Source organism: Loxodonta africana, chromosome 2 (genome assembly GCF_030014295.1).
Source record: "Loxodonta africana isolate mLoxAfr1 chromosome 2, mLoxAfr1.hap2, whole genome shotgun sequence".
Classification (NCBI taxonomy): Eukaryota; Metazoa; Chordata; class Mammalia; order Proboscidea; family Elephantidae; genus Loxodonta; species Loxodonta africana.
In genome coordinates, this window is record NC_087343.1 from 4178568 (window position 1) to 4203803 (window position 25236).

The following is a 25236-nucleotide window of genomic DNA, read 5'->3' on the forward strand; positions in this document are numbered from 1 at the left end:
GAAGGGCACCTGATAAAAAATTGGTTTTCCCAGGCAGGCTGGAAGCAAGGATGAGTGAATGGTATAGATACATACACACCTGGGCACATCTGTGAACATGGCAAGTAGGGCGGGATTGGTGAGGGAGCAAGGTGAAAAGTGGAGGAGGAGACGCAGCACCAGAGGTGGCCCTGTTGAGCTCAGACACTCCGACAGAGATGAGCCCAGGTCTGTGACCCCATGTACAACAGGACAAAATGCTGCCCAGTCCTGTGCTATGCCCATGATCGGTTACAGATTGGACTGATGTGATCCATAGAGCTTTCGTTGAATGATTTTCAAAAGCCGATTTCCACGTCTTTCTTCCTAGTCCATCTGAGTCTAGAAAGTCCTGTGAAACCTGTTCAGTACTGTAGCAACACACAAGTCTCCACCTGCAGACAGGTAGCGGCTATGTGTGAGGCACACTGGCTGGTAATTGAACTCGGTCTCCTGTATGGAAGGTGAGAATTCTACCACTCAACCACCAATGCCCTCCCTTCTCAGCTCCATTGCTTATTATTCCCATGACCCTGGGCAAGTTAATTCTCTGTTCCATGCCTTGGTCTCTCCATCTGTAAAATGGGAGGATGGCATTACCACCTACCTCAGAGGCCTGTTGTAAAGGCTCAGGAGGCGTTTGGTAATTGTTCTAAAACATTAGGGAGAAAAGCAGAGGGCTTGCACTGGGAGTAGCAGCTTTGAGAAACAGAGGGAAGGAAGGAAGGCCCTGCTCTGGAGGCAGGCTGGGTACAGGATCCATCACTCAGTCAGCAAACGTGTGTAACCTCTCTGCACACGACCCACTGCTGGGGGCTCTGGGGATACCACCTGGGACATGGCATCTGCTGTAATGTGGGTGGTGGGTGAGAAACAGAAACCACACATTTATAGGAAAGCTGACAACGACCGCAGCACACAGGGAGAGAAATCAGATCTGGACATGGGCCAGGTGAGCAGAACTCTCCGGAGGTTTGGGTACAGCACAGGGGCCAATTATCTAATAGGCAAGGTAAGCATGGTGCTCACCTTGCTTACCAGATCATCTTTAGTGAATAATTTCACATTTTTTCACCACATCGAGAATTCTGCTTCCAGGTATGGCTGGCATATGTCTCTCTCCCAACCCTACAGCACCCCTACAGAATCAAAGCCTTCTTTCTAACGTACAGTCCCTCAGAGAGAAGGCTGACCCAGTAATCACAGGAAAGCACAGGCTCACTTGTGCTTACTCACTAATCTGCAGTTGACAATTTCACATGTGTTTTTTCAAATTATGTGAAATTGGTCACTAGAGATTAGTAAGTAAGCACAAGTAAGCCCGTGCTTACCTTGTTACTAGGTAATCTGGCCCTGGCATGCAAGAGAGGCCTCTAGGACGGGCTGAGCTGTGAACTGGAGTTGACTCCAGGGCAACTGATAAGTGGCCCCTGCCCACAGAAGGCTGTGTTCCGGCAAGTTCTAAGCCTGTAGCAATCCTGGGCTGGATGCCAGCCAGGCTGTCCTCTGAACCCTGAGGGTGGTGTTTACTGACCCTCTCAAAAATCCCAACAAGTTACACAGAATATTTACACACACATACATACACACAAACACAGAGAGAGAGAGAGAGAAACAAAACGTAACTGGAAACCCCCACCAAAACCCTAGTGACTAAAGACAGTTTTTCCAAAACATCACTTCTCCCAAATTTCTGTGTGACCAACCTGTTTTTGTACCATACTCTTTTTAATTAAAAACAAAACAAACAAACCCAGGGGCTATCCCTTACTGAACCTTCTTTAAATAAATGGTCTAATTTTCTAGTTTGTTGTATATTCACCTCGTATCCTGTGGGACAAAGAACTCAATCTGGCCTTTGCCTCTGGTTCCTGAAAGACAGCCCTTGGAATCCCCCAGCTGAAAATGCGCACAAAAGAGTGGGAGCTACGCAGAGCCCCCCTGACAGCAAACCTCAGGACGGGAGGAAGGCATGAGGCAATCCATCGTGCATATTCATGGATTCCACTGATCACGACTATGCCATGAGGTCCCATCATGACTACAATGTCAAAAACGGCCCTGGACAGGGAGGCAGTTGGATTTCCTGGGTTGGTGAGAGGATATGCTTGCAGGAGGAGGGTGGCACTTCCCTGGGGACAGTGAAGTCTTATGCCTGGCCCCTCCCAGACCAAGACCTGTGCATCTCTTCATCCTGCTGGTTATAAAAAATGGGTAACTGTTGGTATAGATGATTCTCCAGGAATTCTGTGAGCCATTGAAAGGAATTAACAAGTCCACAGGGGGCAGCGAGAGCCAGCAGAGGTTGGCATTTGCCTACATGGCACTCTGAAGGACAGAGTCCTTCCAACTCCTGTGGGCTCTGATTTAGCAGGATGGCTAATTCAGAGAAGGGCTGCACGGGCAGCTGATCTGAGGACAGATCCTTCTAACGTGTGAGCTCTTATCCACCTCTGGGCAGCTCATGGGGTGGCAAGGAGGAAAGAGACGTGGGAAGGTGAGGCCTGGATCCACTCCCAGATGGGAACTGGATTCATGCTGATCCTTACTGTATAGTGAGCAATGAAGGTGGGATTAGCCCGCCTGGCCCGTTTAGTGCAGTTAAAGCATAGCCCAAAGACACTACCAGTTGGTTTTCCCTCCCTGTGCTCACCAGAGGAAGGAGGTCTGTGAATACCCACCGATCCTTGGAAGTTCCTGGAATTCTCGCCTTTCTTCAAAGGACCCTCATCACCGAGCACTAGTTGCTCACACAGCACAGTGTGTGGGCTTTGGCCCAGGAGGACCTGCGGGTGGGGCTGGGGCTCAGGTGTGCCATTGCACAGCTGTGTCCTCGGTACCTGGGCAAGCTCCTGGCTGGGCACCGCGCTCAGACCCGTCGCCGCCATGTATGTGCTGCCGATGGTCTTGATCTTTTCTACTCCACTGAATTTCGGCTTGGACAACAGCTGGGAAGCAATGACAATTACTCAGTTACTCAGACAGATGCTGACTCAATGCTGGGCGTCTAGAGACATCCTTGAGTTCAGGCTTACAGGGACGTGAAGGCACTTGTGCACCCTTCAAACTGGGGCTTTGTTAGAAAGAATACTTTACGCTTTCCACAAAGAGCGTGCCCTTCGAATGAAATACAGCACCCTGATTTACTTCCAAAATCTGGTAGTGAAGGAACAGGATAAATTATGAGGTGAGTAATTATAGCCTCAAATAAATCTCCTGATGTGGGCTTGACAGGCCTATGTACAGATGCGTGATTCAGTGAGTGAGGCCTCCTTGGCAAGGGCAGGCTGGTTTAAGAGCAGGCATTAGTGCTGAGGGTTGGCTTTGCTGTCTACTTGCTTGAGGTGAGGATAAAGATCTACAATGGCTCCTCCCACTAGCCCTGACCACCTCATCCCTTCTCCACACACCAACCAGTCACCTGCCTCCCACTGGACTCCTTCCCCATGTGGTGCTTTAGGGTACTGGGGGTGGAAAGAAACAGAGGTAGAAATAAGAGAAGCTGCTATAGGTATGAGTGGGGAAGACTCCGGAAGGTTCTGCATCTGCTCAGAAGGTTAGGGCTCAAGATAATGTCTCCAACTGAAGACATTATCTTTGAGTTTCTTCCTTGCTACTTCTGCTTTCGGAGGGGATTTTTTCAGGGTTACACGTCAGAGAAGCTAATATTTGGGAACAAATCCCCGTATCACATATCCACGAGCCAGTCTAACCTGAAAGACGGTATTGCTCACTCACTGGGACCAGGAACATGTATTTTATTGGGGGGCAACTGGAGCAAGCATGCCACCAGTTCTCACTACATGCCTGGTGTTAGGTGGGAGCCACTGGTTGGCACTACTTCACTGTGGTTTTCTGAAGCCAACCTCTCAGTGAGGATGGTGGTAGAGAAAAGCATGTACCATGCTGCATACTTAGAAGGTTCACTTAGAACAATCATATCACACAATTTCACCCCTGTATTCCAAAACTCTGAACCACCATGAACACATGCTCATGGTTGCCAATGTCCCTATATTTTGCACAATAATGACAAGAACAGAGTAGCAGCAATATCCTCAAAACTAGAGTTGTGTTTGTTCTTAGCAGAAAACACAGTATTCTCCATGTGGACAGAACACTGAAAGTTGAAATACAACATCTAATTCATATACTAAAACATATACTTGGTCCCTTCTAAAATATGAGGTGTTATCCTATGTACACATTGTTTTTTCAGTAATAAACTAGGTCACTCATGCACAGTTCAAGAACTTGAAATGATAAAGAACTTGATGTGTGCAGAAATATGCTAATAATCTACTATGTGATAAATACATTCATTATCTTTTTATATATAAAGGGGTGGAGGCAAGCATTTTCTCTGGAGTTCAAGCCTTTCTAGAAAATTCACTAGTACTTTGGATAGATATTTTACTTATTTAGTAGATTTTGGTAGCTGTTCATATCAGCTTCAAAAATAAAATGTATTTTTGCCTTTAAAATTAGTCAGGGACCTAAACAGAACAAAAGACTTCAACGGCAGCCACCAGAAATTACACCAAAAGACAGTGTTGAGATACGAGACATTGAACTAACTTCAAAGGTACTGGCTGCAGAAATCCCCAAGTGTATGACTGAGACCTGCGCCCTGCCTGTCACAGGTAACCCTTGGTACCTACATCATCAAAATCAGCAATGATCTCGTTCAGGAGCCGAAGGCACTCCAAGCCCTCCTTGTTCACATCTGATTCGGTGTAAAATTCTTTGAAATCTGGGATGGAGGCAAACATGACGCAGACACAATCATAGGATTGGTGGTACAGGTCCTGCCAGGAGAAAAGGAAGGCTGAGAGTTAACCAACCTCTCAAACAAAATGTTCCTTCATACCGGGATCTGCAAAGAAATCACCAGTGTGCCACATTCCACCTACCCCAACCCCAACCCCAGGCCCACTCTGACCAACCAACCAACAAGCCAATCAACCAGCCAACCAAACAACCAAGCAACCAACTAGCCAACCAACCAACCAGCCAGCCAGCCAACCAGCCAACCAGGCAACCAACCAACCTACCAGCCAACCAGCCAGCCAATCAGCCAACCAACCAGCCAACCAACCAGCCAACCAACCAACCAGCCAACCAAACAACCAAGCAACCAACTAGCCAACCAACCAGCCAGCCAGCCAGCCAGCCAACCAACCAACCAGCCAGCCAGCCAGCCAGCCAACCAACGAACCAGCCAACCAACCAACCTACCAGCCAACCAGCCAGCCAATCAGCCAACCAACCAACCAACCAGCCAGCCAGCCAACCAACCAACCAGCCAGCCAATAAGCCAACCAACCAGCCAATCAGCCAAACAACCAACCAGTCAACCAACCAACCAGTCAGCCAATCAGCCAACAAGCCAACGAATCAACCAACCAGCCAACCAACCAACCAGCCAGCAAACCAACCAGTCAACCAGCCAGCAAACCAACCAGCCAACCAACCAGCCAATCAACCAACCAACCAACCAACCAACCAACCAACCAACCAACCAACCAACCAACCAACCAGCCAACCAACCAACCAGCCAACCAGCCAACCAGCCAATCAGCCAACCAACCAGCCTACCAGCCAGCCAGTCAGCCAACCAATCAGCCAACCAACCAACCAGCCAACCAACCAACCAAGCAACCAACCAGCCAACAAACCAGCCAGCCAACCAGCAAGCCAATCAGCCAACCAACCAACTAGCCAACCAACCAACCAAGCAACCAACCAGCCAACCAACAAACCAGCCAATCAACCAGCCAACAATGAGTTCCCATTGAGTCAATTCTAACTCAAGGCTACCCATGTGTTTCAGAGTACAACTGTGCTCCACAGGATTTTCAATGGCTGATTTTTCTGAAATAGACTGCCAGGTCTTGTTCCAAGCCACCTCCGGATAGACTTAAACCTAGTGACCCTATATGACGAAGCAGAACTATCCCATAGGATTTTCTAGGCTGTAATCTTTATGGGAACAAATTGCCAAGTCTTTCTTCCACGGAGCCACTGAGTGGATTCGAACCACCATCCTTTCAGTTAGCAGCTGAGCACTTAACCACTGTACCACTAAGTCTCCTTACACGTGTAAAATTGCAATGGCTTATAAACATGGTTTCAAGGTGTTTCCCATAATTTTACCCACACAGAGTGAAGCCTTTGAAAGGGTGAAAGCTTCCAAGAAGGGTTGTGTGGGCATTGGGAGGGGGTTGTAACCCCAGTTTCTGGGTGTACAGGGTCTTCCTCCCCCTGCCTCATTGGCCATCAAGGGCCGGCACAGGCAGAATGGCCAGGTGCCATGTTGGGCGCAGTGCATTCTGGGAAATACTCTCTGTAGGATATGTGAAGAGAGTGCTGTCAAGCAAGATGGCTGCCCCCTGTCTCTTCCTGTGTTCCTGGCACAAGACAGCAGTAAGCTCTGCTCTCAGGGCACCCAGATGAATCCCTCAGCAGGGAGTGAACCATTTAAACGGCACTGCAGTTCCGAGGTCTATGGAGTTTCTCTGAGGCACTCTTTTTCCTCCAGGGCTACACTGACCCAGTTGAAGGTCTAGGTCCTACAACAGCATTGAGGAAAAGCTAGACCATGCCATGTGTCTGTTCTCAGGGCTACATGTCCTGTAATGCCTTCTGCTACCTCCTCGTCATCTTTACCAAGCACATGAACAATTCAGTCAGGCTGTCTTGATTTCCAATATGGGTGAGCTGTCTCACCGGGCAGACCTGAGTTATGTTTGAGGACATTCCTATCCTGGGCAGATGGCCTGTGGCATGTGTGATTGCCAAGTTTAGATTCCAGGAATGTGGATTACAGGTGGGAGCCAGGGTGACAGGGTAGAGCTAACCTTCCAAGAACCTGTTCTAGTAAAAATACCAGATTTATGAAATAGGAAATCCATCCACTTCCCAGATCCCAGAAAAAGTGGGTACACATAGCAAGGCAAGGACACGTTTTCTTGCGTTTACCCTGTGTTTCTCTGCTGTGTGCTGCTGTCAGCCAGGGTGACCCCTCTGGGGAACGATGACAATGATAACAATATACATGATAATAACTGGCACTCCCGAGTGCTTACCACATGCAGGAGGGCTCTGCTCTGAACATGCTACACGCATTAACTCACCTCAACCACAATCCTAGGCAGGGGCTATTATTCTCATTCTGTTGTTAGGTGCTGTCCAGTCCAATCAGACTCATAGGGATCCCATGCCACAGAAACAAACTACCCCATAGAGTTTTCCAGGCTGTCGTCTTTATGGGAGCAGACTGCCAGGTCTTTCTCCTGCAGATCCACTGCGTGGGTTTGAACCGCCAACCTTTTGGTTAGCAACTGAGCACTTAACCACTGGGCCTCCAGGGCTCCTTAGTCTCATTCTATGGGTGAAGAAACCAAGGTGCAGAGCGGTTACATAACTTGGCCCTCTGGAGCCACTATGGTCATTTATCCTTTGTCTCCTGATGACCACAGGCCAGCTGCCTGGATTCGGGGGCAATGTCAGGCATCCCGTCTCCTGCAGGCCATGTCACTTTACCTCTTCCTTTTCCCTGGGGTCTTGATAGGGGCCTGGGAGCAGCAAGCAGTGGAACACAAGAGGCACAAGACAGTCTCCTGGCCGATTCCCATCCTCCCTACAGGTGAAGGGCTAAGAGTCATGCACCTTGATTTCAAGAGGGCCTCTGCAGGTTCTGCCCAATGCTCACCTTCGGAATATGAGAGCTACTGTCTCTTGGCGGCACTGGTTGAGGAGCACTTTGCTGTTGTTGTCATTTGCCATTGAGTCTGCTCTGCTTTGTGGCAACCTTATGAACAACAGAATGAATTGTTGCTGGGTCCTGCTCTGTCTTCATGATCATTAACATGCTCGAGTCCATTGTGTCTATTGTGTTAATCCATCTCTTTGAGGGTTTCCCAGTTTGTTTTTTTTTTTAATTTATTGTGCTTTAAGTGAAAGTTTATAAATCAAGTTGGATTCTCACACAAAAATTTATAAACACCTTGCTATATACTCCTAATTGCTCTCCCCCTAATAAGACAGCACACTCCTTCCTTCCTCTATTTCTTTTCACATCCATTCGGCCAGAATTCTGACCCTCTCTACCCTCTCATCTCCCCTTCAGACAGGAGATGTCAACATAGCTTCATGTGTCTACTTGATCCAAGAAGTTCATTCTTCACCAGTATCATTGTCTATCCTATAGTCTAGTCCAATCCCTGCCTGAAGAGTTAGCTTTAGGAATGGTTCCTGTCTCGGGTTAAGAGAAGGTCTGGGAACCATGACCTCCAGGGTCATTCTAGTCTCAGTGAGACCATTAAGTCTGGTCTTTTTACGAGAATTTGGGGTCTGCATCCCACTGCTCTCCTGCTCTCTCAGGGGCTACCTGTTGAGTTCCCTGTCAGGGCAGTCATCGGTTGTAGCCAGGTACCATCTAGATCTTCTGGTCTCAGGCTGATGTAGTCTCTGGTTTATGTGGCCCTTTCTGTCTCATGGGCTCATAGTTACCTTGTGTCTTTGGTGTTTTTCATTCTCCTTTGCTTCAAATGGGTTGAGACCAATTGATGCATCTAAGATGGCCGTTTGCTGGCGTTTAAGACCCCAGATGCCACTCTCCCAAGTGGGATGCAGAATGTTTTCTTAATAGGTTTTATTATGCCAATTGACTTAGATATCCCTTGAAACCATGGTCCCCAAACCCCCACCCCTGCTATGCCGGCCTTTGAAGCATTCAGTTTATTTAGGAAACTTCTTTGCTTTTGGTTTAGCCCAGTTGTGCTGACCTCTCCAGAACTGTGTGTTGTCTTTCCCTTCACCTAAAAGAGTTATCTACTATTTAATTAATGAAAACCCCTCTTCCTCCCTCCCTCCCAAGCCCCTCCTTGTAACCATCAAAGAATATACTCTTCTCTGTTTAAACTACTTGAGTTCTTATAATAGTGGTCTTATACAATATTTGTCCTTTTGCAACTGACTAATTTCACTCAGCATAATGCCTTCCAGATTCCTCCATATTATGAAATGTTTCACAGATTCATCAGTGGTCTTTATTGATGAGTAGTATTCCAGTCCGTGAATATACCATAATTTATTTATCCATTCATCCATTGACGGGCACCTTGGTTGCTCTCAACTTTTTGCTATTGTAAACAGTACCGCAACGAACATAGGTGTGCATATATCTGTTTGTGTAAAGGCTCTTATTTCTGCAGGATATATTCTAAGGAGTGCGATTGCTGGATCCTATGGTAGTTTGATTTCTAGTTTTTTAAGGAAGCGCAAAATCGATTTCCAAAGTGGCTGTACCATTTGACATTCCCACCAGCAGTGTATAAGTGTTCCAGTCTCTCTACAACCTCTCTAACATTTATTATTTTGTGTTTTTTGGATTAATGCCGGCCTTGTTGGAGTGACATGGAAACTCATTGAAGTTTTGATTTGCATTTCTCTAATGGCTAATGATCGTGAGCATTTCCTCATGTATCTGTTAACCACCTGAATGTCTTCTTTAGTGACGTGTCTGTTCATATCCTTTGCCCATTTTTTAATTGGGTTGTCTTTTTGTAGTTGAGTTTTTGCAGTATCATGTAGATTTTAGAGATCAGACACTGATCTGAAATGTCATAGCTAAAATTTTTTTCCCAGTAGGTAGGTAATCTTCTTACTCTTTTGGTGAAGTCTTTGGTTGAGCATAGGTGTTTGATTTTTAGGAGCTCCCAGTCATCTAGTTTCTCTTCTGCACTGTTAGTAATGTTTTGTATACTGTTTATGTCACGTATTAGGGCTCGTAGCTTTGTCCCTATTTTTTCTTCCATGATCTTTATCATTTTAGATTTTATATTTAGGTCTTTGATCCGTTTTGAGTTTGTTTTTGTGCATGGTGTGAGGTATGGGTCTTGTTTCATTTTTTGCAGATGGATATCCAGTTATCCCAGCACCATTTGTTAAAAAGACTGTCTTTTCCCCATGTAACTGACTTTGGGCCTTTGTCACATATCAACTGCTCATATGTGGATGGATTTATGTCTGGATTCTCAATTCTGTTCCATTGGTCTTGTTGTTGTTGTACCAGTACCAGCCTGTTTTGACTACTGTGGCAGCACAATAGGTTCTAAATCAGGTAGAGTGAGGCCTCCCACTTTGTTCTTTTTCAGTAAGGCTTTACTTATCTGGGGCCTCTTTCCCTTCCATATGAAGTTGGAGATTTGTTTCTCCATCACATTAAAAAATGTCGCTGGAATTTGCATCAGAATTGCATTATATCTATAGATGGCTTTTGGTAGATTAGACATTTTCACAATGTTGAGTCTTCCTATCCATGAGCAAGGTATGCTTTTCCACTTATGTAGGTCTCTTTAGGTTTCTTGCAGTAGTGTCTTATAGTTTTCTTTGTTGTAAGTCTTTTACATCTCTGGTAAGATTTATTCCTAAGTATTTTATCTTCTTGGGGGTTACTGTAAATGGTATTGATTTGGTGATTTCCTCTTTGATATTCTTTTTGTTGTTGTAGAGGAATCCAACTGATTTTTATATGTTTATCTATCTGGATACTCTGCCGAACTCTTCTATTAGCTTCAGTAGTTTTCTTGAGGATTCTTTAGGGTTTTCTGTGTGTAAGATCATATCATCTGCAAATAGAGCTACTTTGACTTCTTCCTTGCCAATCTGGATGCCCTGTATTTCTTTATCTAGCCTAGTTGCTCTGGCTAGGACCTCCAGCACAATGTTGAATAAGAGTGGTGATAAAGGGCATCCTCATCTGGTTCCCGATCTAAAGGGGAATGCTTTCAGGCTCTGTCCATTTAGGATGATGTTGGCTGTTGGCTTTCTATAAATACCCTTTATTATGTTGAGGAATTTTCCTTCTATTCCTATTTTGCTGAAAGTTCTTATCATGAATGGATGTTGAACTTTGTCCAATGCCTTTTCTGCATTGATTGACGAAAGCATGTGGTTCTTATCTTTTGTTTTATTTATATGATGGATTACATTGATTGTTTTTCTAATATTGAGCCATCCCTGCATACTTTGGTCATGGTGAATTTTTTTTTTTTTGACATGTTGTTGAATTCTATTGGCTAGAATTTTGTTGAGGATTTTTGCATGTAAGTTCATGGGGGATATAGGTCTGTAATTTTCTTTTTTTGTAGTGTCTTTACCTCATTTTGGTATCAGTGATACACTGGCTTCATAAAATGAGTTTGGGAGTATTCCATCCTTTTCTATGCTCTGAAATACCTGTAGTGGTAGTGGTGTTAACTCTTCTCTGAAAGCTTGGTAGAACTCTGCAATGAAGCCGTTTGGGCCAGGGCTTTTTTTTTGTTGGGAGCTTTTTGATTACCTTTTCAATCTCTTCTTTTGTTATGGGTCTATTTAGTTCTACCTCTGTTTGTGTTAGTTTAGGTAGGTAGTGTGTTTCTAGGAATTCATCCATTTCTTCTAGGCTTTCAAATTCATTAGAGTACAATTTTTCATAGTAATCTGATATGATTCTTTTAATTTCAGTTGTGTCTGTTGTAATATCGCCCATCTCATTTCTTATTCGGGTTATTTGCTTCCTCTCCTGTTTTTCTTATGTCAGTGTGGACAATGGTTTATCAATTTTGTTAGTTTTTTCCAAAGAATCAGCTTTTGGTCTTGTTAATTCTTTCAATTGTTTTTCTGTTTCATTAATTCTGCTCTAATTTTTATTATTTCCTTTCTTCTAATGCCTGAAGGTTTCTTTTGTTACTCTCTTTCTGTTTGTTCAAGTTGTACAGATAATTCTTGGATTTTGGCCCTTTCTTCTTGGATATGTGGATTTATTGACATAAATTGACCTCTGAGGATTGCTTTCTCTGTGTCCAAAAGGTTCTGATAGGAAGTGTTTTGATTCTTATTGGATTCTATGAATTTCTTTATTCTATCCTTAACATCTTCTATAACGCAGTGTTTTTTTCTGCAGGGTTTTTTTTTATTGTTCAGCTTCCAAGTGTTTGATTTCTTTTCCCTGCTTTTTCTGTTGTTAATTTCTACTTTTATGGCCTTATGGTCAGAGAAGATGCTTTGTAATATTTCAGTGTTTTGGATTCTGCTAAGGCTTGCTTTATGACCTAATATATGGTCTATTCTAGAGAACGTTCCATGTGTGCACTAGAAAAGAAAGTATATGTGGCTGTTGTTGGATGGAGGGATCTGTATGTGTCTACAAGGTCAAGTTGGTTGATTGTGGCATTTAGATCATCCGTGTCTTTATTGAGCTTCTTTCTGGATGTCCTGTCCTTCACTGAAAGTGGTGTGTTGAAGTCTCCCACTATTATTGTGGAGCTGTCTATTTCACTTTTCAATGCTGTTTGAGTTTGTTTTATGTATCTTGCAGCCCTGTCATTGGGTGCATAAATATTTAATATGGTTATATCCTCCTGGTATATTGTCCTTTTAATCAATATATAGTGTGCTTCCTTATCTTTTGTGGTGGATTTAACTTTGAAGTGTATTTCATCAGAAATTAATATTGCCACTCTTGCTCTTTTTTGATTGTTGTTTGCTTGATATATTTTTTTCCCCATCTTTTGAGTTTTAGTTTATTTGTGTCTCTAAGGTATGTCTCTTGAAGGCAGCATATAGACAGATCGTGTTTTTTTATCCATTCTGCTACTCTGTCTCTTTATTGGTGCATTTAGTCCATTAACATTCATCGTAATTACAGATAGGTATTTTTTTTATGGGTTTAGTGCTGTTATTTTGATGTCTTTTTTTGTGTGTTGTTGACAGTTTCTTTTTCTCACTTAATTTTTTGTGTTGAGTAGTTTATCTTTATATATTGTCTTTTCCTCTTATTTGTTGTTGTTGATTTTGTTTCTGCTGGGTCTCTGTTTTTTTTTTTTTCTTGTATTTTATTCTGATGAGTGGGATAGTTAGTCTTCTTTGTGGCTACCTTAATATTTATCCCTATTTTTCTAAGTTTAAACCGAACTTTTATTTCTTTATATCTCCTTGTTTTCTTCTCTATATGAAAGATCTATGGGTATATTTCTGAGTCCCTTTTTATTATTTTAATGTGGTCCTCTTTCACATAATGACATCCCTGTACCCCCGTTTTCAGCATCTTTTTTTTTATCTTGATTTATTTTTGTGATTTCCCTGTCTAGGTTAACATCTGATTGCTCTGTCCAGTGTTCTAGTCTTGGGTTGATACCTGACACTATTGATTTTCTAACCAAAGAACTCCCTTTAGTATTTCTTGTAGTTTTGGTTTGGTTTTTATGAATTCCCTAAACTTCTGTTTATCTTGAAATGTCCTAATTTTACCTTCATATTTGCTAGATATATGATATGTGATTCTTGGCTGGCAATTTTTTTCCTTCAAAGCTTTATATAAGTCATCCCATTGCCTTCTTGCCTGCATGGTTTCTGCTGAGTAGTCCAAGCTTATTCTTCTTAACTGTCCTTTGTAGGTGAATTTTCATTTATCCCTAGCTACTCTTAAAATTCTCTATTTTTGGTTTTGGCCAGTTTGATTATAATATGTCTTGGTGACTTGCTTTTAAAATCTACCTTATGTGGAGTTCGATGAGTATCTTGGACTGGTATCTTCTCATCTTTCACGATATCAGGGAAGTTTTCTGCCAACAAATCTTCAACAATTCTCTCTGTATTTTCTGTTAATCTTCCCTGTTCTGGTACTCCAATCACTCGTAGGTTATTTCTCTTGATAGAGTCCCACATGATTCTTAAGGTTTCTTCATTTTTTAAAATTCTTTTATCCGATTTTTCTTCAGATATATTGGTGCCATGTGCTTTATCTTCAAGGTTCCCAATTCTGCCTTCCGCTTGCTCAATTCTGCTCCTCTTTCTTTTGAGCTGTCTACTTCTGTAATTTTATTGTTAATCTTCTGAATTTCTTGTTGGTGTCTATGAATTCTTGCAGCATATTAAATTTTTCATTATGTTTTTGAAGGCCCTTTTTAATTTCTTCAACTGTCTTATCTGTGTGTTCCTTGGCTTGTTCTGCGTATTGTCTGATCTCCTTCCTGATTTCTTGAAGAGTTCTGTATATTAATCTTTTGTATTCTGCATCTGGTAATTCCAGGAAGGCACCTTCATCCAGAAGATCCTTTGATTCTCTGTTTTGAGAGCTTTTTGAAGTGATCATGGTCTGTTTTTATATGGTTTGGTATTGACTGTTGTCTCTGAGCCATCTATAAGTTATTGTATTAGTTTACTTTATGTTTGTGTACTATATCCTAGTTTCTCACTTTGTTTTGATATGTCCAAATGGGTTGCTTGAGTGAGTTAACTTGATTATTTTCACCTTTGGAGCTCTGATGTCCCGTCCCCAGATGGCTAGAGCTGTTATCAGGTATATCAGTCTAAGAGTCCATTCACTTTTCTTGTAGGAATTCAGCTTAGGTGTCTGGGTAGCTGATCATCAAGTGTGTGGTACAGGCTCTGTCCTACAGTCTTAGAGGGGTAGGGGTGATTGGTGTAGGTATTGGTATCTGGTTGCAGCAGGGGGTCCTGTCCTAAACAAGGCATGGGGCTGAGAATCATCCCCCAGGTGTGTCTGACGAAAGCATGTCCCTGTTCCCTAGAGTGTACACATGGGTGGGTTCTGCAGAAGGACCATGGGCACCCAATAGTTTTGCTTGTAAGGACTGGGAGGTACCAATTATCCCTGGACCCCTGTCGCAAGGCCTGGGTGACCTGGGAGGAGCCACCAGTCCTCAGGCCTTTGATGTTTGTAGATGAGGACCCTGTTTAATAGGCAAAGCTGTGTCAAGTATCAAATATCCACCTCTCCACCGCACAGCTTAAACAGTCACAGTCTGCCAACAAGGGCCTATTCTCCTGGAATAGGCCCACACAGGTCTATGCAGGTGGGAAAGGTATTCAAAGTCCACGGACTGCTTATGCCTGGACAGGAGCCGCTTTTGTTCTGAGTTCCCCAGTTTAGTGGAGCTGGCAAATTATTTTTCCCCCTGTTGTGAATTTATTCCTTTTCCGAAGCTGGGAGAACAGATCCAGGTGGTCAGCAGGGCCTATCTCAAGCACAGGGAAATCAGCAGCCACTGAAGCCGGCTTGGGGGTGGGGGGCCCAGTAAAATATACGCAAGTCCTTAGCTTTTGCCAAGGGTGCTGTTCTGTGGTTCCAGAGGTGTGAGTAGGCTGTGCGGCTGGCTGCTTCTCCCTGAGAAAACTGTGGTGGAACGCTAGCACCAGCCTGCCACAGCTGCTTCTGGGAATGGTGCCTGAGGGGTCTCAGCGATTCAGGTCCAGCAACTCCTCTCAGCTTCTGAACCATCTCACCCTCCCCCTGCCACTTAGTCCGTTTTCTAACTTTGCCTTTGATATTCAGAGATCCTAGTTTGTCATAAATACAATCGTTTCATTTGATTTTCCAGGTCTTTGTAAGAGGGATTGCAGGAAGCATCTGGCTATCCTGCCATCTTGGCCCTGCCTCCCTGCTTTTTTTAAGAACCTCTACTTTACCAAATATGCTGTTTTCTAGCAATTGGCCTTTCCTTTCCTTATGATGTGTCAAAAAGTAAGCAGGCCAAAGTGTCGTCATCCTCACTTCTAAGGAGCACTGTGGTTGTATTTCTTCTAAGACTTATTTGTTCCTTCTTGTGACAGTCCACGGTATATTCAATATTCTTTGCCATGCCAACACCACAGTTCAAATGTGTCAATTCTTCTTCAGTCTTTCTTTTTCTTTGCCCAGCTTTTGCATGCAAATGAGGTGACTGAAAAGTTTGGGTCAGGTGTACCTCAGTCATCAAACTGACACCTTTGCTTTTTAAGATTTTAAAGAGGTCTTTTGCAGCAGATTTGCCCAACGCAATACGTCATTTAATTTCCTAACTGCTGTTTCTGTGGATGTTGATTGGAGATCCAAGTAGAATGAAATTCACTCTAGCATCTTTTAGGCACGCGCACACACACACGCACACACACTCCAACTGAGTACCTACTATGTGCTAGGTTTCATGCCACACAAAGAGCAGAGGCCTGGCCCCAGGAGCTCGGAGTCCCCCTGGAGAGTGAAAGCAAGTACAGAGAACATCAAAGCAGGCTGTGGTCAGCGCCGCTCATGTCCAGGCCTCGGTCAGGTCTGGGACCTCAGAAGAGGGGCTTCTTACCCAAGCTGGCAGGGCTTCGTATGTTCTAGAAAAGGCACACAGTTGCATTAAGCCCAGGGTTTATGAGTCTCCAGGCCAGCCCTGTCCCCCTGATATGGGTGCAGCGATAGGGGCTCTGGTCACCACATTCCCCCAGTTGATCCATGTGCTAAGAGTTCAGCACCTTGTCCTAAATGGCCAGCTAACACTTAACTGATCCACCAGTCAAGGCTCAGGGGAACTAAACTACCAAGAAACAAAAAAGAACCTCTTTAGGCATCAGAGTGGCATTCTAACCTAACAGAAACTGGTGGCAATGCTTTTGCGTGACTGTCTAGCGACCGTCTGGGGCCTTTTATGGTTCATTGAATGGTGGCTGCCGTCTGTGCACAGGTGTTTCCTGGACCCCCATAGTGACATCAGTGGCTGGCGGGATCAAACCTTAGCTTCCTCGGGATGAGGTGCCTGGCTCACAATCATACACACACAGTCCTCCCACCCAGCACTCAGCTGCCGGAGGACCGGGTGACTAGGGGCAGTGTATTCATCTTGCGGTGAAAGCTGGTGCTGAGGTCTGCTCAAGGGCCTCTCGGAGGTGTTCTTGCTGTAACACAATGGTCTCAGAAGTGGGCTTCACAGCACAGAGCGGTTGGCATCTTGTGTGGCCAGGAGCCTCCCGCTGAGCTTGGGTGTCAGTGGGGCCCGAATGTGATCATGCCAGTTACTGCTGGTGGAAAAGCTCAAGGGGGTTCTAAGAAACACACCTGCCCCTTGAAAGAAGAGGAGGAAGAGACACCTGCAAACCTGGGCTCAGACCCAGTGGCGGTCCTATGTCCCTCGCTCTGAGCACAGACTTAGGATCTGTGTTTCAGCAAAACAAAAAGCTTTCTGGAATGCAGTGTCCCTGGATAAATCGTCTGCCCTCCCTTTTTTCTGAGGGAGTGGATTTGCTCCGTGCGTTGACACCATGGGCAGGAGAACAGAAATGCCACTTCAGACTCTGCCTGTTAACGTAGGTCATGGCTCACGTCCCATGCGTTTTTTCCTCAAGAATTGTTCCAGAAAACCATGAAGTGGGGGGAGATTCACAGCACCCCCACCTACCCCTGATTGAGACGATCAACAACTATAAACTACGTCTTGAAGAGAGACGGAGGCTGCTCCCCGGGTCTCCCCCAGAGCATTGGTTCTGGTCCAGGGAAGCTGCCATTGCTCAGAGCAGGAATTACACAGTGGAGTGGCTCCGGTCCAGGGCCTCACTGTGAGTCAGAAGTGAAGTGTGTGTAATCTGATTTCACAGAGGGAAATAAAAATGAAGCCTGGTCCGATTCCTTTTCTTTCCTTTCCTTTCTTCCTCTTTCCCTCCCTCCCTCCCTCATTTCCTTTTTTGATTTTCTATTTTTGGCCCAAGTCTGGCTTCCTATGATTATTCCTAAGAGACTCACAGACCAGCAGGACCAGAGTCTCCCTAGACGCATCACAAGGTGCTCATTCGAAATGGATTCGTGTGGCGTGAGCTGCCGTGACATTTACGTTGGGACTGAAAGTATCACTGTCCGTTCCTCATCCACCCCCACTCTAAAATACCAAGTCTCTCCGTGCAGAACGAGGTGAGGGTGCTGGGACTATGACGCTGCCCTGAGTCCCTTGGTGAATGTCTCCAATGTCAGATACTGGAGCAATGTAAACACAATGGTTTTTGTTCTCCACTTTATTCAGGTCCTAAACAGGTAGAGAAGGAAGCCATTCCTATGACCCTCATATTTTGCATAAGTTTGCATACTTGCTTGGTTAAAGTGCTGGATGTTTTCTTGAGGGTTGGAGGTTCAAGTCCTCCCAGAGGCACCTCAGAAGAAAGGCCTGGTGATTTAATTCCAAAAAATCAGCCATTAAAAGCCCTGCGGAGCACAGATCTACTCTGACACACGTGGTCGCCACGACTTGGAATTGACTTGATGGCAAGTGGAAAAAAAAAATTCATATGAGGATCATAGTTAACAGAATCTTCCTACATGATTTGATCCTCAGCTGTGGCACATGTGTGGGATCTCTCACTGGACAGAGGGGCCTCCTCTGACTTCAGGGAGCTCTGGAAACCTTTAATTTCTTTCTGGAGCTTTTTTAATTTCCTTGAGGCCTTACTCTGACTATTGAGTAGCCTCCCGATATCGACCCTAACCAGTAAAAATTGGCAGTAAAACATAGAACATTATAGCCAGGGGGAGCTCCATGTTGAGTAGCTGAATAGAACCTGCTGCCCATAGCCGGGCAGAATAGGCTAACCATTTGAAGGTCGTCTCATTAGTCTGAAGTCCCCAATTTAAAACTGAGTGCCTGTCCTTCCATCCTCCTAGTCAGCAGTTTGACAGTGCAAATCCAAAGATGTTGTGAATTGCTGGGCTCGTAGCAACATTCAGAGCCCATTCATACAGTATCGTGGGATGCAGGGCCATTTCTCATAGTTAGAATCTGGAAAGCCCTGGAGGCTGAGCTGCTGCTCATTCTCCTGTGAGCTGTAGGCTGGGCTCATTCAGATTTATATTTAGGGGACCCAGGTTTCCTGAATGCAGGAATGAGCAGTCTCCTTGAGCCACACCTGGGAGCTTGGTGGACAGGTGCTGATTATTTGCAGGGGGATCATTCGAATGCTTGAAGGTGGGTTCCCAGCAGGGTTTTCAACTGGTTCAAACTGGTTCAGTTATGGCCAACACAATGAAATCAGAACAGAACCAAATTTGTAATATGTGGGTATACTGGAATGATAACTGGAAAAGGAAAAGTAACAGGTGAAAGCCCTGGAATGGGAGATTCAGAAGAGGTGTAGTGAGCCCTTTCAGGAGCCTCATATGGTTGGCTGCCATCTTTGAACGGGGCACCACTGTTTCTGACTCTGCTGGTCAAAGGATTTGGTTGCTATGCAATGCACGTGCTGCCCTTGTTTTCTAAGAGGAAGATGAAATTTCTAACAGGGCATTGACCGTAATTTTTCCTGTTCCATTTATCGTTCTGGTACACCCACATGTTGGAAATTCTTGTCTGTTCTGGTTTTGCTTTGTTGGCCATGATTGAGCCAGGAAGAACCGGTTTGAAGCTCTAGTTCCCAGTGTGCACAGGATGACACAGGATGACATTCAAATGATCCCCCTTCAAATAATCAGCACCTGTCCACCAAGCTCCCAGGTGTGGCTCAAGAAGACAGCTCATTCAGCTCAGTCCTGCATTCAGGAAACCTGGGTCCCTTAAATACAGGCCCCAAGGGACTCATTCTCCTTCATGTGACACAGAGCTAGTATCCCCTAAAGGTACTGCTCCCACCCTGCCTGTGAGAAGTTTCCAAATGTCCATGCAGCAAGTGGTGAATGATCCAGGGCTCGAACTCACGTCTCTAGTTCAGGGCTCATGAGAGCTAGGCTGGCATTTCCCCGTGATGAGGACAACATGGGTGAAGGCACAGGAGACTTGTGTGAGGCAGCTGGGCGTATTTAACAGAAGTAACCAGTACTAGGAGCCATGGAGTTGGCTCCTACTCATGGCAACCCCATGTGTGCCAGAGTAAAACGGTGTCCATGGATTTTCAGTGGCTTATGTTTTAGAAGCAGATCCTTGGCACACCTGGGTGAACTTGAGTCTCCAACCTTTCTGGTTAGCAGATGAGCATGCTAACTATTTGTACCACCTAGGGAATCCATACTCCTTTTGTCATTGTTACTATTTGCCGTGGTGGCGACCCCACGTACAACAGAACTGAACGTTGCCTGGTCCTGCGCCACCTTTGTGATTGTTGGTATGTTTGAACCCATTGTTGCAGCCATAGTATTCTTTTCAGCTCACTGCAAAAAGAACTGATCCTCCCCTTCCCCTCTTCCTGCCTGCCCCACTGGGCTCTTCGCAGGTCTTGAACAAGGCGCTCTCCTAGTGCCTGGACAAAAAGAGCTGCTTGGAGCCTGGATGTTCTCTCTGCCCCTCCTCCTCCTTGTCACCCATCTCCCAGTTAGTTTCTAGCACTTTCTTTTCAGGTTCAGAAGTCATCTCCTCACAAAGGCCTTTCTGGACTTCTGTGTGTATGCTCCTAGGGCCCTTTTGGGGAACAAGACCCTGTCCCCTCCCCAAGACTGGGAGTCCTGAGGGCAGGGCCACCTCTGTCCCCTTCAGTCTGCACCCAGGCCCCAGCATCAGTACGGCCACAGGGCAGAGGTCAAACTGTGCACATGTGGAACTTAAACACTGGATGCAAAGTTAGTATGATGTCTAGGCCATGGTGCCCAGTGGTGTGGTCAAACGCTAGTTAGACCCTGTGATGAAGTAGTCATATGTGATGAGGTCGGCTGGCCTAAAGTAAAGCAGATCACCCTCCATAATGTGGGTGGGCCTTATCCAATCAGCTGAAGGACTTAACAGCAAAAGGGGAGTTTTTATGAGAATGTATTCTACGTCCAGACCATAAACAGACATTTCGTCAGAATTCCTCTGTTCTTCATTCTTCCCCTCATCTGACCTAAGGATTTTGGGATGCAAGCCTACAGGAGTCTCCAGCCTGTAGTCTGACCTACGGATTCTGGGCTTGCCAGCCTCCACAATTGTGTGAGCCAATTCCTTGAAGTAAACTTCTGTGAGTGAGTGAGTGTGTGCGTGTGTGTGTATACATATATACATATATAATTTTACTGGTTCTGTTTCTCTAGGGGACCGTGACTAAGACAGTTAGACATGCAGATGTAAAGATACTCCTGTATTTCTAATAAAAAACTGATGATTTGGTCAAAGATTCTATAGAAGAACCCTGATCAAAAGGGGGAAAAGTGGTACAGAATTTGAATTCTCGTCGAATCCAGACTTTCTGGAGCCACTTAGGCTAGATGAGTCCCTGAAACTATTGCCCTGAGACAATCTTTAAACTTTAAGCCAAAAATATCCCCTCAAGTCTTCTTTATAAAAAAAAAAAGAATAGTTTAGCTTAATTAGTAAAGAATGTCTACCTTGAGCATCGTGCTCTTTTAAAGAGCTATCTATATGTTTAAATGGACAACCAAACCAAAAAAAAACCAAACCCACTGCCATCGAGTCGATTCCAACTCACAGTGACAGACTGGACAGAGTAGAACTGCCCCACAGGGTTTCCAAGGAACACCTGGTGGATTCGAACTGCCTACCTTTTGGTTAGCAGCCATAGCTCTTAACCACTACACCACCAGGGTTTCCAAATTGCTCGAAAGATTAGATACAAAACTTAGCGGGCAATGAATTTATGTTAATGGGGGAGGAACAACTCAGAAAAGGCGGGTGAGAATGGTTGCACAACTTGAAGAATGTAATCAGTGTCACTGAATTGTACGTGTTGAAATTGTCATCTTAGTATATGTTTTGCTGTGTATGTTTAAAAATCTCAAGAGATGAACAGGTGAATAAAGAAACAAACAAGGCAAAGGAACAGAAAAGAGACAGAATGTATTCTGTCACGTGTGCCCTGGGACTGGGGGTCACACACTGTTGCCTCCACGCAGACAAGAATCATCACGTCCAACACTTCACCTCCCGCCTGATGTTTCCCTAAGTCAGCTTCAAATACGCCACAGAATCGCTTTTCAAAGCCTTCTCACGTGAAGTTGCTTTGTACTGTAGTATCAATAGAGTGGAGCTTATCTGTTAACAAGTTTCTTTATCAAGAGGCCCCCTCTGCTTCTTCCCAACTTCCCCCGACTCCCATTTAAAATTTCCTAAACTCAGAGACTGTGTCTTATCCATATCCGAAGTTCTACAGTATGTAGCACAACTTTACATGCAGTAGGTGCTTAACTGTGTGCTTCTTAAGTTGATAAAGTCCCACAGTGGACACATGTGGTTACTCTTCCAAGTCAACAATATTAAACAGATTTCATGACATTTCACTTCATCAGCCAACTCAACATCTAAATGGCACCTTAGTCTTTTCCACTCTAGTTAAATATTCATTTCTTTGAACTTTCCATGAGATTCCCATTTCCATTAGTGGCTCTGATCTGCTCTTGGATGGGTAACTCCCAAGTCCTTTCTATCTCATTTGAAATTCTGAGATCCTAGGGGCTTTCCTGAGTTGCTGGGTGGTACAAACAGTTGACACACTCAACTAGTAACCAAAAGGCACCTCAGAAGAAAGGCCTGGAGAGCTACTTCCAAAAGGTCACAGCGCAATTCTACTCTGACACACACGGGCTTGCCATGAGTTGGCGTCTACTTCACGGCAACTTGCTTGGTTTTTGTTTGGCAAGGGGCTTTCAGGGAAGTCGAGAGCAGGGAAGCGACCGATGTGTGGAATGTGTAGACTTATGGCCTTGTCTCTTGATTTGGGCCTCGCACACCAGGGAGGTGGGAAGTGGCCACTTTGACAGCATGCCTGGGACCACAGCACCTCATACTGTACATTCAGAACCTCCCTCGAGTGAGGAAGAAATCTTAGGTGTGAGGACTTCTTGGACAACCATTTAATAATGAACCAAATGCAGGCTAATCCTTTAGAGATGACTCTAGCTCATGGCCCCCAGAGGCTTCCAGAGGCCCTCCTGAGATCTACCGGATGCTGGCCACGCTGGGTGTGTCCCCAAGCCCGGGCATTTGCAGGGCACCGTGTCTCAGTCACTGCGGGGGCCCTGCCACCTGTCCCTGCCACCCCAGCCCCAGCCCCCGACCTGACCTCGTTCTTCAGGCTCCGTGCCAGGAAGTGCTCAGCCACGTGGGCGGGAAGCACATTCTCCAGCAGCACGCGGTTCAGGTTCTCCATGGTCTCGATCTCCTCCCGCTCTTTTTTGAACTTGTTCTTCCACAGGAAATCTAACCTACAGTAATATTCATTCTGTTACAAGAGGACACAGAGGTAAAGACACAGTAGGCATCTTGTCCTGCCAGAGACGGAGGTTTTAAAGAGAAAAAAAATAAAAAAAGAACCAAACAAAACCAAAAAAGAATCCCAAACAGTATCACCACCCCACCGCTAAACCCCCTGTCCCCCCAAAATGTCTTTCCGTCAGCCTCTCGCAGTGACTGGCAAAAACACAAAGACAGGAAAACAAGTAAAGAACCAGCCTCAGGAATGGAGAAAACAGCTCTATCAGAGGCTTGGAAGTAACGATGGCATGAAAGGTTCCTATGTAGTTACGTTTCTGACAGAAGGCACAGTCACGTATAAATAATGAATGCAGGAAAAATCAGAACTGGGTTGGCAGAGACAGTGCAGGGTTTAATGATTTACACCTTAAAACTAGTAGTGTTCGTCTGTGGGGTTCTGCCTTTAATATTTACAAATCAGTTTTCCCTCCACAAGTTTTGTAATTAAATATTCATTTTAAAAACGTGCACTTTTTTTTCATTTGGGACTGCAGAGTCCTGAGAGAATGCCATTAAATTTAGACCAAATCCTTTTTTATATCATTTAATTAAGACAGTGCCTGCTAGTAAAATCAGACTTGTTCATGCTTTATAAGGTATTAAAATTTTTATCTTTTCTAACCAGTTATTATTAACGTGGAAACCCTAGTGGCGCAGTGGTTAAGTGCTACGGCTGCTAACCAAACGGTCAACAGTTCAAATCCACCAGGTGCTCCTTGGAAACTCTATGGGGCAGTTCCACTCTGTCCTATAGGGTTGCTATGATTTGGAATTGACTCGATGGCAGTGGGTTTGGTTTTTGGTTTTTTATTATTAACATTGCAGACGTGGAGAGGCCCGCTTTCTGACAAAGGGTCTTTTTGGTCTTGGCATTGTTTTGTGCCTCCTATGACATAAATAAGGAGCCCTGGTGGTGCAATGGTTGAGCATTTGGCTGCTAGCTGAAAGGTTGGTGGTTCAAAGCCATCCAGCGGCTTTGTGGGGAAAGATCTGGCCATCTACTCCCATTAAGATTACAACCTAGCAAAGCCCGTGTTCTAGTCTGTCATACACGGTCGACATGAGTTGGGATCGATTCTACGGCACACGGCTACAACATGACATAAATAATGTAATGATATATCCCTGAGTGGCTCTCCCCAGGGCCTAACACAGAGGGTTCTTCTCAGCACAGATAATGACTTAAAACAAATGCAGCAGAGGTGAGTTAAAAAAAGGTTTTTGTTTTGCTGGTTTGATGAACTCAATCAATGACAGTGCAAAAAACACACACCCACACACAAGCAGACTCTCACCCACAAATGGGAATTTAAAAAAGATCCACGTTCTGAGATCTGAAAGAACAATGATCAATTATCAATTTATACATGAGACACTCAAAATATATTCCTCTTCCCCTGGTGTGGCATTTATTTCTACCTCATGTAGCCAGATATTTTCAAAAGACTGCAAAACAGAAATTTTAAAAGTTTGCTTATACTGAAAGTTTTACATGAGCGCAAACTTTTTCACACTCTGTCCTAACAGGAATGGTGCTATGCAGTCACTAGACAAGGCCTCTAACGTGGAAAATACCCATTCCCAACGAGGTGATTCTGGATCACAGTGACCCTTTGGGACAAGTAGAACTGCCCCATAGGGTTTCCAAGGAGTGGCTGGTGGATTCGAACTGCTGATGTTTTGGTCAGCACAGCTCTCACCACTGTACCACCGGGGCTCCATTGATGATCTCAGTGGCTGAGGAAGGGAGGACGCAGCTCAAGCGGAGGTTCCTGAAGGTATGGTGAGGAGGGGATCTGAGCGTGGACTTGAGCAGGTGCCACTGCAGAACAACGCAGTCCCCGCAGGGAACGAGTAATGTGCGGCCCACTGAAGGATAGCTGTGTGGGATCCTGAGCCAACTGTCTGGGGGGTCTTCTGCAAGGAAGTCCCTTATTTCACATCAAATGAGAGGTGTTCCTCAGTGGAACACCGCTCTTTCCTATGAGTGGGAGCAGAAAGCTCACCAGTAGTGGAGAGAAAGGCAGGTATCAGGAGGAAACAATGGGCACCAGAGATGCAGCACTATGGTGCTGTGGGGTCAAGGAAACCTGCAGGTGGTCAAGGCTGCAAGCTGAAAGACCCAGAACTGAGAAAATTCCAGAGATGGAGGCAGGGAGGCTGGGGAGGGAAGAGACTGGGAACAGCAGGGCTGCACAGCACAGCCCAGGAGAGACTTGGAAAGACAGTGAGGACAGAGCTGGACAGACAGCCT

General features: G+C 45.0%; 1 protein-coding gene across 1 annotated transcript in view; it reads right to left on the reverse strand.

Annotated features, from left to right (window-relative positions):
- Nucleotides 1–25236, reverse strand: part of ADCY2 (adenylate cyclase 2) — a 515387-nt gene that overhangs the window by 22657 nt on the left and 467494 nt on the right. The window contains exons 20-22 of the mRNA XM_010588063.2: nucleotides 22792–22950; nucleotides 4680–4826; nucleotides 2859–2966 (exon numbers count right to left, since the gene is read on the reverse strand). Of these exons, the coding sequence (XP_010586365.2) occupies nucleotides 2859–2966; nucleotides 4680–4826; nucleotides 22792–22950 (414 nt within the window). The remainder of the gene's footprint in view (nucleotides 1–2858; nucleotides 2967–4679; nucleotides 4827–22791; nucleotides 22951–25236) is intronic.